Source organism: Lissotriton vulgaris, chromosome 9 (assembly GCF_964263255.1).
Source record: "Lissotriton vulgaris chromosome 9, aLisVul1.2, whole genome shotgun sequence".
NCBI lineage: Eukaryota > Metazoa > Chordata > Amphibia > Caudata > Salamandridae > Lissotriton > Lissotriton vulgaris.
Window position 1 is genome coordinate 728,049,833 of NC_141697.1, and position 17,337 is coordinate 728,067,169.

At 44.7% G+C, this 17,337-nt stretch overlaps 1 protein-coding gene across 1 annotated transcript in view; it reads left to right on the forward strand.

Moving 5' to 3' along the window:
* Positions 1-200: 200 nt before the first annotated feature.
* NPAS1 (neuronal PAS domain protein 1) overlaps positions 201-17,337 on the forward strand; it is a 514,689-nt gene continuing 497,552 nt past the window's right edge. Inside the window, exon 1 of the mRNA XM_086938467.1 lies at positions 201-481. Within this exon, the coding sequence (XP_086794593.1) occupies positions 336-481 (146 nt within the window). The 5' untranslated portion in view covers positions 201-335. The remainder of the gene's footprint in view (positions 482-17,337) is intronic.

Consider the following 17,337-nt stretch of genomic DNA (forward strand, 5'->3'; position numbering starts at 1 on the left):
GATGTAATGGAATCCCCTCCCCCCAGCTCCTCCAGTCACAATGTCCGCTAATCAGCATTTGAAAGGCAGGACTGATGGGCTGGAAAAGGGGGTGTGTGTGCGCGCGCGGGAGAGAGGGGGGAGAGTAATAGAGAGAGAGAGTGAGACACACACACAGAGGCAGTGAAAGCCTCAACGTGCTCTGCAATTCATAATGACTCCAGGAGGCAGGAGGAGGAGGAGGCGAGGGGAAGAAACGTGAGCGGCTGGAGCAGCCACTGAACGGAAAGTGCTGCGTTTCCCCCAGACAGAGGCGAGACTGAAGTCCACTTTGGGGGACCCCCGCCCCCGGGTCTATGGAGTACCCAGCCTTCTGCTGCCCGCTGCCCCAGCGCATGGTGGGCTTCCACAGCCTGAGGAGCCAGGGAGAGGACGCCCAAACGCCCCTGAAAGCAGACCACCAGGGCCAGGCAGGGGGGCCTGAGCCCGACATGCCAGCCGGGTAAGAGACCTCGCTATTCTCGGGGGCACTTGCGGGGTGACGGGCGTGGGGTTCTTCCAGTGGGGAGGGGCACGGATGTGTATGTGGTGGGCGCAGTGGAAATCACTGTTACCTGTGCACTGGGCACACGCATTCCTCTACACCAGGGCTAACGCGGGGCGGGGGGGGGGGGGGGGGGGTGTTGAGGTTCCCCCCTCCACACCGTCTGACTGAAAGCACGTGACAGACAGGGCATCCTCTTCTCCCTTTGCCCCCTTACGTGTGTGTACCCTCGAAGCGGCACTTAGAAGGCATGGCCGTGCAGGAAATTCGTGCACATGTTAGGAAAACACAGAAATGCGCCCCCAGTCCACAAGAAAGGGGTTATATAAACTGCATCAGGGCCTAAGTGAGACTCGGTGATGTAAAAGTGGGGTGCGCACCTGAAGGGGCAGGGTCATGGTGTGTGGTCGCCCCGTGTATTTTTTTTTAGAAAGGACAGCAACAAGGGAGTAGGCGACATGTAACAGGTGCGGAGGCACTTTTCTGAGAGGAGGGAGGGTGCGAATGAAGTGAAAAGTTCCTCCTGGGCCGAAGGAAATGACGAGGGGGGTTGTATAAAATGCATTTACTGACACCCTCGGCGGTGTGGTGACGGGTAGAGTGGGGGATGGGCAGGGGTTGAGGAGGTGATAGGGAAGGTGAGGTCAGGCGGAAGGGAGAGAGCTTTCGGGATAAAAGAAAAGTTTGAGGGATTCGAGTGGGGACAGACGAAGGCGGAGCTGAGGGAGCTTAACTTCCGGAGGAGAGAAGAATGGGCGATGGAGGGAAGGGTGGGCGAAGGAGGGAAGGGTGCTCGGGGTGTGATATTTGTGCAGAGGCGAAAGATATGGAGAACTGGTCAGAGGGCAGAGCGTGGGCAGAGAAAGGAAGTTAGAAAAGGACAGAGTCATCGGCCGAATGAATGGAAAAGATTTGAGGAAAATAAGGTCGCTAGGGGGAGAATATTAGGAAATATCAGCGTAACAGTGCTTCAAATGGGCAGGTACTGCGAGGTACTGAATACCTGTAATTCCTTACATTAAAAGGAAGGGTGTCAGCACTTACCAGCAGGGCTGCAATACTTTTATGGGGCACTACCTGCACTTCTGATGAGCATACAGGTGCTCTTGGATAGAGTACCTGCACTGCGATAGTTCCATTCCAAACACCGGAGAAGAGGGAATACTGGAGGACAGGTGGGAACATTGGGCAGAGAATGTCAAACTGAGGGTGCGGGGATGGAGGGGGCGTTTTAGTAGAAGGAGAAAGAGTGGCGTGATTGAGGCAAGAGAGTGCAGAGGACGAAGGTTGAGGAGATGGGAGACTGGGATCCAGGGGGAGACTTTGTGGAGAGGAAGGAAGTTAAGATAGAAAAAGGAAAGATTCATGACGTGGGGGCTGAGTAGAAAATTAAAGTGCACAAGTGTAATAAAAGCTGGCAGAGGAGGGAAGAACTCACAGAGGAGGAAAGAGGCGACAGAAAGCAAAGATTAGGGGGAGGAGAAAAGAGGAGGGCGATTGAGGGGCAGGAAGAGTGCACAGAGGGTGAACATTTGAAAAGAGAATGAAAGTTTGGAGGAAGGCAAGAAAGTCAGACTGAGATCAAAGAGTAGTTGTAGGATAATAACTTAGCAAGCTGAGGGTAGGGTGAGCAGTACAGGATCGAGTGGACAGCAGGGGAAAGATTGGGCAAAGAAGAAAAGAACAGGCAGAATAGAAAGGTCTGGGCAATAGAAGATCGAGCAGTGGAGGGGGCAAAGAAGGGGTGACAATAGGTGATAGTCGAGCAAGCAGTTTGAAATGAGGGTGGGGTGGCAAAGGCACGTATATCTGGCACTAGAAAGGCCGATGAGGGTCGGACCGTGACAAAAATAGGACCGGGCACCACAATAAAAGTGGCCCCATTAGCGAACCAGATAGCTAAAACAAGTGGTAATAGCCGAGAAATCAACAATAAAACTGGCCCAAAACTACTATAAAAAACAGCCCACACACTAGCCTGTCAGACCAGCCCACCAGGCAATGCCTGATTGCCCTGTAGGCCAGTCCAACCCTGGAGGAAAGTGCAGAGAGGGGAAAGCAGCGTGATTGTGACTCGTGGAAACTAAAGATAGTTGGAGTTGGGCCCCACACTTGTGAAATGAATAATAGCTCTTCCCAAAAAGCACGACCATTGCGTAATTGGGTAGAAATTCCAAGACTGAAACAGATGACAGTCCCTGGAAAAATAGCGTATGCTTCCGCACTTCACATTTCATAGACATGCAGTGATAAGCTCTCGTTGTTGCACTGAAGAGCTTGTGGCCCTGCACTTAACAGCTCGTGGACAGAGGCACTGAAATGAAATTGTGTGGCAAAGGAGGACCACATTATGCAGCAGGGTTGACTAAATTATGCAGTAAGAAAAGGCAAAGTATGCAGTTTATTGCACAAGATATTGAAGCAGTATTACTTCACGATTTTATTCAGAAACTGATAGCTTGTGTGGCAAGTGTGGCAAATCCATAATTGTGCAGAAAATGTGTTGGCCACAGAATGGAATCATTCCAGTGGTCTTGGTTTTTTATTTTCCAGATTCTCAAATATCATCTCTGAAGGTGCTTCACATACTTAGCTTCAAATAGCTTATATGGGTTCTGTCTGGCATAGTGCTGACGCGCACCGGCCCAATGAACCAAAAGGAAGTGTGGCTCAATGGTTAGAGCGGCAGACCCTGACGCAGAGGTCTAGCCCGGGACCAGGGTTCAATTCCCTGCCTCGGTTCAATTCCCTGCCTCGGTGGGTCTTGGGCTCAAAATTCCACGGACCTGATCATTCTCGCCTCGGTGCCTATTCTAACCATAGAGTGCAACTCTGGGCAATAGCTTGCTTAATCTCCACAACGGCCCCCACAACGCTAAGGATGCCTGACTTCACCTTGGGGGTGCCCAGGAGTGGACGCCTCACAGGGAAAGCCAGGACGGGTTCCACAGCGGTATTCGTACAAGCGCCTTGAGACCCTTGCGGGTGAGTAGTGCGCTATACAAGTATCAATTTACATTTTACATTTACATTTCCCTGGTTCAATGAGCTTCCATGACACACTCTTGTCCAATGAACTAACGGTACAGTGCTACTTTCGTGTCCACTGAGCTAACAGTTCCATGACACTCCAAAGACCAATGAGATAACTGCCCGGTTCCTGAAAATCAGATTACTTATGTGTTGGATCATTTATCCTTTATGAATTTAATAATATCAGAGCTACGACAGTGAATGGTTCTATGCCAGTAACACATTCGGAACACTGACAGGTGATCAAGATTTTCCCTACTTAACATCACGTCTGATTTTTCATTTAAGTGTTCCTGCAAGTGCAACATACCTCTTTTGATTGGTGGCTTGCAGTAGTTGGGTCATCGCTACAGGAGGAAGCCCCTGGCTCCACCGTATTCACCACGCTGTCATTGATGATTTTCAGACCAGCACCTGTGCAGATTGACAGTATGGAGACTTAAAACAAAGTGCTGACATTTTTATAAATTCCTTTGCATGTGCACTTTTTTCTATTATTATATTAATATTTTCATACGAGTGTATTGATTTATTAAATTTGGCAGTTTATCGTGCTAAAATTCGACAGGCATCAAAGTACAAGTACGCATTTAGCAATTAAATAAACGTGGTAAAACTTAATTTGTCTGTTAAACACCAAATAAACATGAATAATTGCTAATAATATGGACATAAAAAAATATAGATCAATAGAGATAAAATGTTCAAAAAATAAATACCACAAACCAGGACCCCATCCCTACTTATAATCTTCGTTATCACATTCATGTAGCTGATACCCAAATGAAATTCCATGGTGAGGTTGAGATCAGACTTTCGTGCCTGTCTCCAACCCCGCAGTTGGTTGACTGCTTTCTCCTTTGGGGAGAGACACAAGACGCCTTCTCTGCTCTGATATCCCCATATACTTTCGAGAGGTGCTCTGGGATTTCCAAGAAGATAAAAGACATTGAGACTCTGTTTTGGACAGGGTGCACCATAGAGCAAGCAGTGGGAGGCAGTGAAACAGGAGGATGCTAAACCTGCCTACGTTGTAATTTTTAATGTCGAAAGGTCAGCGTGATCTGTTCGATACTTTCTAAACTAGGCCAATACAGCTCTTGGTACTTAAATCTTCCTGACAAATAATTACGGTCGATTTAAAAGTTGCCATAATGCTAATCGATAAGACATGCAGGGATCATATAATTCTAGCTAGTAGGTCTTCTTGCTTGCTTTCTGATTTAAAACTGCATGTCTGGTACCCAAGACCTCTTACAGCCTTATAGCTCACTATTGAGGGCAATACTGGTTGTTAAAGGACCTGTACCCGATTATCGGCCCGAGCCGCAGACGAGGGTCTATAACGAGGGAGAGGGCCTTTAACAACCAGTAGACTTCGAGGCAGAAGGGCTATAAGGCTGTTGGAACATTCCACTCACCGAGGGTAGAATATTCTAAATTAAAAAGGGAATTACATAAAGACAGACATGGAATGTTGGATCAGAAGGTTTATACTATCCATTAGAAGCCCACAGCTACTCCATAGCCTTCAAAGGAGCGCTCAACATTCCAATGTTCTAATACATTGAATTGTAGTGGTATTTCTATATAGCGCTTTCCATTTTCTTTGATAGACCTAAACTGCTTTATGATATGTCCTATGAGGATACACCTTAACTTCATTGTCCATCAAATATTTTGCATTCAACTCACAACTTCTTGTTGGGTCCTCTTCAAGGGAAGGCAATTCTCCTGGAGGACCACCAAGTCATCCAAAGTTTAAGAACATGTAAGAAATCCCCCAAAATGTCTTCCAGCAACAGGGGCGAGAGTTGTGTGTCAATCTATGAAAGTCCTTCTATACCTTACCTGCTTTCTGTGGAGCTCACCCTCTTTTTCCTTGTGTTTATTTTCCATAATATAGTGCCCTAGGTCACAAACGCCGAGCACTATGGAGCCAGACAAAGACTTCCCTTAGGTGTCAGTAGCAGTAACAGGAGCTTCTTCCACTGTTAGATAGGTATATCAGAGGCTTCCATGGCAGGCCAGCTGTTACAACCATTTTTTATATGATTACTGGAAAGTGCACTGGCAAGTCCATAGCATCTCATCCTCGTTGCTAGTGAGACAAGGGACTCACAAGAAGGAACAAGTAGATACTGTACTGTTGAGTAAAAACTCATCGTTTATTCGTTACAAGAGACTTCAGCCATTCAGCATGTACTCTCCTTGACTCTGTTCCTCCATCCTTCATCCCTGTTGCTTTAGATCACTATGACCTCACCACATTCTACTATCCAGGCTCCTGCTCAGATCCAGTCTCAGAGGCGTAGCAAGGGGGGCGGTTGGCACGAGGTTTGGGGGGTGCCCCCCTCTCTTACCTGCTGCCATTCAGGGCGGCCATCATGGGTCTCGCCAGCCACGCCGCGGCTCTTCGTGTGGCCGCCAGGCATCAAACCCAGTGACCACCATGGGCGGCCCAACAGCTAGCGATGCCACTTCCCAGTCTCAGTCCACAAGGCATGACTCAGATACTACACTTATTGTATATACTACATGCACTTGACTAGTACATGGACTTTGCTTAGTAGGGCAGTTAAAGTATATAAAAGTTGATTGAGTGCTTTGGGAGCTGTGTTGTTTTAGATGGCAGTGCTTTGAGTTTCCACTGTAATTGTTTGGAAACCATCTAGGATCAAGAATGCACAGATTTTGGCGAAAACACAAATAGTGTACATTGCTTTTGTTCGGAGATGTATCGGTATTTCGAGGTTCACCATGGCTCTCAGTAACTATGTATGGGAGTGGATTAGTTTATGGTGGGTGTGCCACGTATTTCCCCATCAGTTTATAAGATCAACATGAGCTTGCAAGACAAATAGTTTGTTGGTAGAAATATGCAAGGATATTACAGCTGTTCCTTTGTCTCCATTGAAGTTGCTTGACTGTTTTATAAGTTTATGTAGCAGTTCTAAACTGTGTTGGAATACTCTATCACATTTAATTGGTATTACCACCCGCAAGATGGCTCCGCAAAGTAGGCTTTAGGGGCAGATATCTGATGCAGCACGCACGTCAGATGGAAATTGATTCCAATCGGGTTCATCCAGCCTACAACTCTCAGGATATGATCTTGAGGACTTTCAACAAACTTACTAACCCTCTAGCACTGCATCCTTCATTCATTGCCTCACAGGAATTCAGTGCTGCTTTAAGTTCTTGTTACACCAACAAGATTCAAACCATTTATACTTCCATTTGAGAAAGTAGTCCCCCCCATCCATGTGCCCAATTTCCTTATTTTCTGTTCATATTTTCTGTTTTATCTTATGATGATTTTGTTTGGCCCTTCCTAAGTTCAAACTGCTTTTGCTCATGAACCCTTGCTCAATTAATGTATTGAAATTCATCTATCCTCTTTTGAGCATTGAGAAGTATCAAGAGTTCCTCCCTCGTGCTGCACTCAGTTTCAGACCATTTGTCCTGTTGAAAAAAATGGAAGCCAACCCCTTGGTGCTTAGCAATTATAGAACTGTAGTTCTGTTGAGTGCTGCTACTGAACTACTTGAGAACTATGGTGTTAAAATATCTGCCATGTCCATTTGTACACCTTGGACCTTGCTCAGGCAAGTGGCAGAGAATGTGGCATAACGGCTAGAGGGTCGACCTCTGAGCTGGGGAACCAGGTTCGAGTCTCGGCAGCGACGCTCAACATCCTGTGATTCTGGGAAAATCACTTAATCTCCCTGTGCCTAACACAAATGTATGTATTTGTCTGTAACGTAACAGGTGCTCATGTAAAGCACTCTGATACCATCGGTCTTTATAACACTCCGAAAACAAAAACGTTTCTGCCATGGTCACAACATGGAGTTTGTGCTTCTAGAAGTCAATGACGACCTCGGACAGTAAGTAGATTCAGGTGATGTTGGTGGCCTGATCCTGTTGCATCTTTCAGCAGGGTCCAACATATGCAATCGTTCAGTTCTGTTGGATCCCCTTAGGGCCGTCTACATCACTGACTCTGTGCTGTCCTGTTTTTTTCTTTCTTTTTTCATGCGCCACATTTTAGTCAGGGAATCTCCCCCTTTTTGCTGCTCCCATCCCAGTAGTTTGATCCCCCCAACCCCTGAGGGTTCTGCTCTTTACTCCTAACTATTCACCATCTGCATTAAGCCGCAAGCCAACCTTGGGGTTCACATTCTGTTTATCTGCCTATGATACCAAATCTATTCTTAAGCTGGCTGGTAAGAAGTCATAAGTAAGATTGTTACAATTCTGCATTAGGTCTGTTTGGGAATGGATGAATGCTGGATTGGACTGGGACAGAAAATACGCCAGGGCACCAAAATAAAAGAGGCCCCCTCTAGTGAATTAGAGAGCTAAAAAAGTGTCCCATGTTTGCAAACTGGGGCGGTTTTGAACTTGTAAAGATACGCTGTCTAAGAGTTTTGCAAGGTGTATAAGACTGCATAGATTTGAGCTGGCTGCAGGCTATGTCAATGGTAAAAACATGCCATAAAACATCCCCACAACCTGCCAAAAAACACAGCCCACACACTGATCTGTCAGACCAGCCCATCAGGCACTGCCTGAGGGCCCTATAGGTCAGTCAACTCTGGGTTAAACTCAATTCCGACAGATATGTGAGTGGTTGCGTCAACATGAACCTCTTAATGGATCCTTTGAGACGGGTTCACATATGATCTCAGTCGCTTCTATTCTCACTTTGAGAGTTTATTTTGATTGTTCCCTCTCATTAGACAACCAACTCCCTACTGTTGTATTGAGCTGCATGTTCCATCTATGCCACTTGTTCCAGAATGACAGCGGGGCGCTTCTGCCCGTGTTTGCCGTCATTGGTTCTCCTTGGACAGCGCTAACTCATTTTATTTAGTGTTGCTTAAGTATTTAATAAAGACATTTTAGATGAGCCAGAATTATGCAGCCAGCCTTATATTGGGGCACTCGGGGTTTTGCCACTTAGTTTTCTTTTAGCCTATCTATTTTGGCTGCTGATTCAAGAACAAATAACCTGTAAAATTCAAATCTTAATTCATAATGTGATTTATGGGTATTCTCCAACTTTTATCGATGAAAACACTCTTCCATGTATCCCCACCAGACCCGTTAGAACTTTATCTGACCAACGAGCACACCTTCATGGCCGTAGTTTTTCTGTTCAAGCCTCTGTGACCGGGAACTCTTTGCCTATATCTCATACCATACCATCCTTTTCAGTTTGTAAATCTTCAAAAATGGTTGTTGTCTGCAGCTGCCTAGTTCTTGCCATTTCACCATCATTGAGCCAAGAAGCAATTTTAGGCTTTGAGACTCTTAGTAAAGATTCATTAAAATAAGTCTATGGAAGTTGAATGAAGACAGGGTCATCTTAGCCTAACTTTCAAGGCCCATAGAGTACCATTAAAGGACCAATCTCATTAACAGCTTTTGAGAATGCTTAGAAACAGGAAAAAGGATGGTGTTATAGAAAAACAAGTTATTATTATCATTATTAGTATTACCTCTGTGTTTCCATAGCTGTCAGGAGGAGGACTATGAGCTTATGAGCTCCAGATGACACATCCATAAGCTTTCATGGCACTCAAAGAGGACCATTAGTTTCCTAATCGTTTAGTTATATCATGAGTTGGCAGGGCAAGGGCAGTGGATTTATAGTCAATAGTGGGAGAATGTTGAGTTCTTACGCAGCCTGAGAGAGAATCATCAGCTTAATGGCTGGTGGTGGTGAACAATGAACTTCTATACATGTTTGGAGGAGAACCAAGAGGTCCTGTAGGGTTTCGGAGGAACAGCACTAGTTTTTCTAAGTTTTGGGAGTAGAACCACAAGTTTTCACAGATGTTGGGAGTAGAACCATGAGTTTCTGTAGCTGTGGGTGTGCATGCCTTTACCTATCTGCTAGAGAGAGAGTGAGCCATGAGTTTTAATAGCTGTTGGGTTGACTAACATTTCAAAAGCTGTCGAGAGTAAAGCCAAACGTTTCTACAGAAGTTGGGATGCAAATCACAAGTTTCTATACATTTTGGGAGAAGATCCACGACTTTAGGGGGCTTCACGTAGTTTCCAGACTGAGAACCATCAACTTCAATTACTCTTGGGTAGACAAATATTTTCAAAGCTGTCAGAGGAGAATTGTGACTTTATGTATGAGTTGGGAGGGGAGCTATGAGTTTTCTGAGGACCTTGGAGCAGAACAATGATTTCAATAGATGCTTCAAGGAGAACCATGAGTTACCAAAAGCGGTTCGGAGCAGAGCCACATGCTTCTCTGTGTTTTAGGAAGAGGATCATGAGGATTAACTAACCGTTGCCAGGTGAAACTCATATTGTTATGTAGCAGTTGTACGGAAACCATGACTTTCTATAGTTTTGTGGCAGGGGCCCAAGAACTTCTATAGTGTTGAGAAGCAGCAGAATTTCCTAGAACTGTGGCAAGAGATTGCCTCACTTTTATAAACTGTTGATTGCTGTCAACGGGAAGACCATGAGTTTCCAAAGATTTTGAGCGAAGAACCAGGGATGTCCATAGCTCGCGAAATGAAGAACTGCAGTGGGGTGGGGCAGTGAGTTTCCATAGCGGCCAAAGGGATAGGGGATGAACTAGAGGTCTCTGTTGGAAATAAACATCAGCTGATGAGGATATAAATTCCAAGAAAATTATGAAGTTTTTCTGCAGCTAGTAGTCATGGGTTTCAATTGTTAATTTCTTGGACTAAATGGTAGTTGACTGTTGTGAGTGAAGGGATGTATGCGGGACTTGCGCAGTGCTTAAATTGTAACCTCGGTTGCCAGTGGTTGGCATCCGCACTCATTTTTGGAAACCATGACTTATTTTTCATCATCCATCCAAAGTGCGAGAGAGAAACACAAATGAGGGAGAAAGGAGGAGGAACAAAAAAAAATAGGAAAAGTAGCACAGATGACGAAAGATGCTTGAGGTCGAATATAAACTGGACAACCTTGGTATTGTTCAAACCCAGCATTCAACAGCAACAGGCACCTAAGAAACATTTGGTGACATGGCGCCTACGCTTTTTTTTTACTAATTGGGTCTATCAGACGGTTGTAGGTAGCGGAAGTGGCTTTAGTAGTCAATGAGGAGAGTGAGACAGAACTTGTAGTATGGGACTAGGAAGTGTAATGGGCTTATGCCTCAACAAGACAATTTCCTAATGCACCAAATGGGAATTTCTTTAGCGTTGTGGGGAATGATGGCGAGTGTCATTTTGCTCCGGAGGTAGGGGATGAGTGTTTTAATTAGTTTGTGTTGCGTATGATTCCCAGTGGCTAAAAACCACTAGAACACCAAATTAGAAACCTTTCAAACACTGTTTTTTTAAGGTTAACATGGACTAATTTCTCCGCACTGAAGCTGTAACACAGTATTTTTACCAAGAAGTTGACAATGCGTGTATATGCCTGTTTACGTGTTTGTTCAGAACATGTGATCCGCTCTGTTTATAATTCTTTTTTTAAGACACATTTCGTATATTTTCTGATCGCAAACCAGGAGAAGTGAGAACAGAATATCAAACAACATCCGAGATACAAGTAGGAATAAAGCACATGGTACATCCAAAAGCCTGGAGACAGCCATGCACACATTTTTCATAGTTTTAGTTGACACTGGATGTTGGCTTATTTTCAAGTGAGGAAGCCTTGAATTTCTTCAGTTCCCTTGAATTGAAAGTTCACTCACCCTCCTCTGCCACTGTACCGGAATCCCTTACCTAATGGGACAGCAGTGGACGTGAGAAAATACTGCAAACTCCCGACTTATGAAGTCCTTGACCTATGGAAGGAAAAATCTTTCAAGTTATGGCACCACCAGCACCGATTGGTTCCATGCTATGGCTCTGTGGAGGGGTGTGACTGACACCCTAACTGGGAACTGAGCTCACCAAATTCAATCCCCACCTACAAAGGACTTTTAGGACCATAATCAGGGACCTACAGGCAGTTCTTAATTTGTAAAAAAAAAAAAAAAAAGAATAATTATAGATCCTCGTATTATTATTTAGGAACTCTCCCCCATCCCCTCCACAAACGTTGTCCTAGGTTAAAGACTGATCATGAAAAATAAGTCCTTGTCCCCCAAAAAAGTGTGGGGCCGACCTCTGACAACGACCTACACAAATTAAGCACTGCCAAACCGGCTTAGCTGAACCTGCTTTCTATATTTTTCAATTATCAATGTAGGGAAATAGAGCAAACTTCACATCCTTACTCCACAGAATCCCAGAATGCGTTGCAGCGTTTTAGCAGGCTCCCTGTACTGGGCATGGCAGAATGTATTGAAGGGTTTCGGTCACCTTAGAAACCTATGAAGCTGGAGGAACGCTACCGCCAGAATCAGTGGCCTAGCCTGAGTGTCCTGAGCCTTAGAGCATGGAAGGAAATGGGCCCTCCTATCGCTGTTTGAACTGTGAAGCAAAGCATTAATGGGGTTCAGTGGGTCCCTAGGTCTCAGGGCTCAGGTGACGCTGCACCGCCTGCACCAATGGATGCATCGCCCTTCATCAGAATCTGAGCTGTTAGTGTGAGAACATTCAATAGTGTGCATGTCGATTTCTAAGAAACGTGGTTGATTTGTAAACCTGTGTAAAATATTAAACGCAATTTAAGAAAACATTCAATGTGATGTGGAAGTGAAGCTCTACTGTAAGTTAATTCTTGGAAGTTGCTGAGGGTGCCTCCAGCTGCAGTGATACCAGATGGCACGCGGAAGCCTCACATATGGCATTGTTACCAAAGTATGGAGCAGTATGCTTTCATGCTTGCTCCATACAGGCGCATTTGTTAGGCGAAATTGTGGCAAGTTTGCTGCGATCTCCCGACGATTTCAGCTTGGCAGGAGTTATAGCAATTTTCAAAATTTGCCTACTTTTTTGGTCAAGTGAAGGGCTCGTCTTCGAAAGCTGGACACATGACGTCTGTATTGCTCTAACAAAGGCTGCACGGCCGGACCGACATCACCGCACTCGGCAAAACTGACAAACTAGCCTTTCAATTTTAAACTCTTTTAAAGAAATACTTTCTCCTGTTTGCTTTGCTTCCCAAGGAGTGCGACATGTTACATTTAATAAGACAATATAATTGCCGCTTCACCAAACCAGTCAAATCCAGTAGATAAACCCTACCATGCCACACTGATGACATTACACTTTATTCAGTTTATTGTTCTGTGTTTAATGCATCTGAAATGGGACAACTGTGATAAAATGAGATGTGCAATCAGAGGGATACATTCATGATCGTGTTAAATATGAATAATAATAATGTATTGCCCAGATATTTAAAGTCGGTACAATCATAACACGTTTTCTATAATAAAAAAGGTATACTAAATTGAATTCAAAACAAAAAGCGAGAACAAACAGTCAGTGTCCGTTTCCTGTACGGAGTCTTTCCTTGGATACACGATCTCATAATCTGCAAGGACAATGATTGCAGCAGATATAAATTGGAAACTTACTGGCAGCGACCAATAACAGTTTGAGGTAAAATCAAGGTAGTAAGGCATAGATGCATCAAGCTAAAAAACGGTTGCAACTTTGCGACCTGCATTTTTGCATTTGGGATGCATCATCCCAAATGCAAAAATCGCAATTTAAGAAATCGCAAAATTGCGATTACTTAAATTGCAATTGCATTTTAGGAATCTGAAATTGAGATTCCTTAAATGCAATGCATTAATGTAAAAAAATTAGCGACTTCGCTAATAGGGGGAGCAAATTACCATGAAGTTGGACTTCATGGTAATTTGCAAAATCTTTGAGAAATGCACTAAAGTGCATTTTTCAAAGTTCCATTTTACACACAAACATGCACTTAGGGTATGTGTGTGTGCAAGATGTACCCATATGCAGATTTCAGGCGTGCAAAACCTTTTGACACTCTGGCACCCTTGAAAGTGCAATCTCAATTTGCGATTCTGTAATTGAGAACCACAAATTGAGATTGTCTTCCCATTCATTCCTATGGGCCTCTAGGCCCATAGGAATGAATGGGGAGGTATTCCTTAATTGCGACTCGCAATTTGCGAATCGCAATTAAGGAATTTTAAGAAATCCCTATTTTTGTAGCGAGTTCTACTTGCATATACCGCCTGATTCATGAAGCAAAATTGCACTCGCAAAGGGCAAGATTCTCAGAATCTTGCCCTTTGCGAGTGCAATTTTGCTTCATGAATCAGGCGGTATAATCCCAAATGCTAAAATCGCTAATGAGGAAGTAGCAAATATGCGAGGATTAGCATTTAAGGAATCTCTATTAGAGATTCCTTAAATGCTAATCATGACACTTGCAAAAATTGCGATTTAGCAAAATTGGGCCGCTATTTACCGAGAGGTCAGACCTCTCGGTAAATAGCAAAAACATAGAAAAATGCTTTTAAAAGCATTTTTCTAAGTTGCATGTTGCACACACACATGTCCTTTGGACATGTGTGTGCGCAACACCTGTTCAAATGTGCATTTTAGGGGTGCTACAGGGTGTCCTTTGGACACCCCTGGCACCCTTAAAATCGCTATCTGATTTGCGAGTAGCAAATTGCTACTCGCAAATAAGGGATACTCCCCATTCATTCCTATGGGCCTTTTGGCCCATAGGATTGAATGGGGAGAAATTCCTTTTTTTGCGAGTAGCAAATTGCTACTCGCAAATAGAGAACATGTAGGAATCGCTATTGATTTAGCAATTCCTACATGAATGCCGTTTTGCGTGTCCTCAATAGCGAGTCGCTATGATTCGCTATGAGGGCCACGCAAAACGGCCCGTACATGAATCAGGCTGATAGCCTTTTGCTATTCCTTATTAGCGAATCCTTATTTTTCGCTAATAAGGAATCGCAAAATGGATGCTTGATTAATATATGGGTAAGTGCTTTAAAAGGCGTCCTTATATCGTGACAGTCAGAGTTGCATGAATGCCAATTGTAGGGGGCCCTATTGGCACTGTAGTTGGGATCAGTCCCTCCCCCTCTCCAAATTAGGATTCTTGGCGTTGGTCACATATTAAGGTGTATCTCCAAAGTGGATTCACGTTCATGTTTTGACACTTGGTTTTCAAAAAAAGCATTTTTATTGTGACCTGGCCTCAAAAGCAAAAACTTGAACTCTCCGGACTCATAAGGGATGTGGGAAATCGCGTAAAGTTTCTTCTGCGAAATGTCATGAACTTTTCTTGAAATAAGGCACAGGTCCCAGCAGAAAATTACACTCGGCAACGCATGTCCTGATCAAACCAGAGAAAAAACGTACACAAAAATGCGTAATGGGAAATTTTGCACATTTTTGCGTGATCTGATTTTCTTTGCAAATTTTGCTAGCGTAATTCCATTTTTGCACGGACTTACTCTGCATCTCTTATTTTTTCTGACATTGTTAAAACTGCATCGGAAGTGATGAGACGGCGCGTCCTGGTTTTGGGAGTGCGTAGGTCAGCCGGCGGATTCTGAAGGGTAAATGTTGTTTTAAAGATTGGCCTTTCGACGCACAAGCATATGCAAGACTGAGAAGTCTCGATTCAGTTTCCTGAATTAATTATTCCGACGGCGTTTGACTTCACATTCAAACCGCACCACAGAGGTCGGAAGAGCGCTTCAACCAGGCGGCATGCTCTGTTTTCCAAAGCAGAAATTGCTAAGGCATTTTTTTTTACTCCTCAAGATGTTCTGCAGTGGAGATCGGGGGCAAAACATATTGATGGTTTCTTGGCGCTTCTGCCCCCCTCGGTTCCACATTCCTCCACGCCGCCCTCCCCCAAAATAGTTATCTTCCCTTGCCATTAAATCCAAATTCCAGTTTGCTTTGGAAATATATTTTTTTATTTGGACATTTAAAGGGGTGCCACCTTTATTTCTATACTACATTCCCAGTGCTTACAACTCTTGAGGGAGCATTAGCCAGATGTCTGTGCTGCAAGTATTTCAGCAGGAGCTGAAATTTAAGCAGGTTTATCAGAGCATCTGTCTCCCTCTGCTGCAAGGCCAGGTATGTGATAACCCAATAAGCAGGCACCGTGACTTTACTCCTGTTGTGCTTTTAGAATATTGGAAAAATGTGTATGCTTATGTTACATATTGCTTTGCCACCTCTAGTTATATGAAACGCTGATGGGTGTTTAACTGTTTTCTGCAGAAACAGCATTCTTGTAGACAGAGCATAATTTGAGCCGGTGGCCTCCAGTGCTCAGCACCGGCACTTTATCATCAACACCTGCACTTTTCATGAGCACCAGTTAAGGACACGTTCTTATATGGGGAGATTAAGTGGTTTGCGCAGAATCACAGGATGACGAGTCGATTCCAGTGCTTAGCACCGGCACTTACTCATCAACACCCGCGCTTTTCATGAGAGCCCGTTAAGGACATTTTCTTTTACGGGGATATTAAGTGGTTTGCGCAGAATCACAGGATGATGAGTCGACGCCCAGACTCGAACCTGGTCCCCCAGCTCCGAACTCAGCAGCTCTGGCCATTACACCACATCCTCTCCCCAACTTTCTTGGTTAGCAGTTGGTTCTGTTTTAGCCAGCGCAAGCTGCCTCCTGATGGGAGCACCAGCACTTATATTTTTACAAATTAGCCAGTGCCTGCAGAGCTCCTTTGGCTAGTATGTAGCACCTCTACAGAACTGTTGGTCTCTCATGGGCTGTCTTTGACGTATGTAAAATCCGTCTTCACAATGTAGAGTCATGTGCACTCTAAAGATGGCGTCTTATTTGCCAGGTATGTGTCAACACACTTCCATAGGTCTATCATAGGCTGTCATAGTTACTTCTTGGCAGTGCCTAGATACCATTAGTGCACAGGGCCTCTATTATGTGAGGGGTGCACTGCACCCCAAATAACGCTGGCTGTTACTGTCCAGAAAGTGGGCAGGGCTCCAATGTTACTTACCCGCACGGAGGCCCAGAACAACACTGTAGAGCCACTCACTACTTTCTAGGCAGACACAATGGTGTCAAAGGCAACTGTAATGTAAGACTTCTATATCTTGATCACTGTTACGTATTTGAAAACGCTGTCAAATTGAGAAGCACTTTCAAAGCCCATACCTATTGGCCAGACATGTGCCAGCAAGGAGCTCTGCGTAATCTCAGAGGTCATCCATTATGAAATGGCAATACAATATCCTCATTAATATCCAGGCTTTCACCGGAAGCTCTATAGGAGCATTTCCCCATTGGCCAGGCATTTGAAGTGAGGGAGGACTGCGAAGGCAGGCATGGACAGAAAGTGAGCTCTGTGAAACCTGCCCTGTTGGCTGCCCATTGGCAAGCAGGTAAAACCCTGACATCTCCCCCCTTTCAATTGGAATCCCTGTGGAATCCGCGCCCCACTAGCTGGGTGTGTGAAGAACGGAAGCAGAGTAAAACTTCTTCCCAACCAGCAGGGAATGTGTGAGGGAGTTTTAAGAGGGGCTGTGAAATCTCCCATCAGCTAGACATTTTAGGTCTAAAGAATCCTACTTAGCAGCTAAATAGGTGCTGCTCCTGTCTCAGAGACAGTTCCCTCCTGCACTCAGCCACCACCACTTTTAAATCCTAATGTTCTTAGTCACACGGAGGTCATTTAGAGGTCACTGCTACGACCCCTGGCATGCTCCTTGTGACCCCTGGCACTGCCTTTGCCCCCCCCCCCCTAGCCACAGCACTGGCAAAATCGGTGGCAGGGAGAAGAAGCAGCTTGTCCCTATGGACGTCGGTGGGGGCTTCACTCGCCTTGTTTTTTGTACATTTTTCATAATACTAATAGTGAATGATATTACATT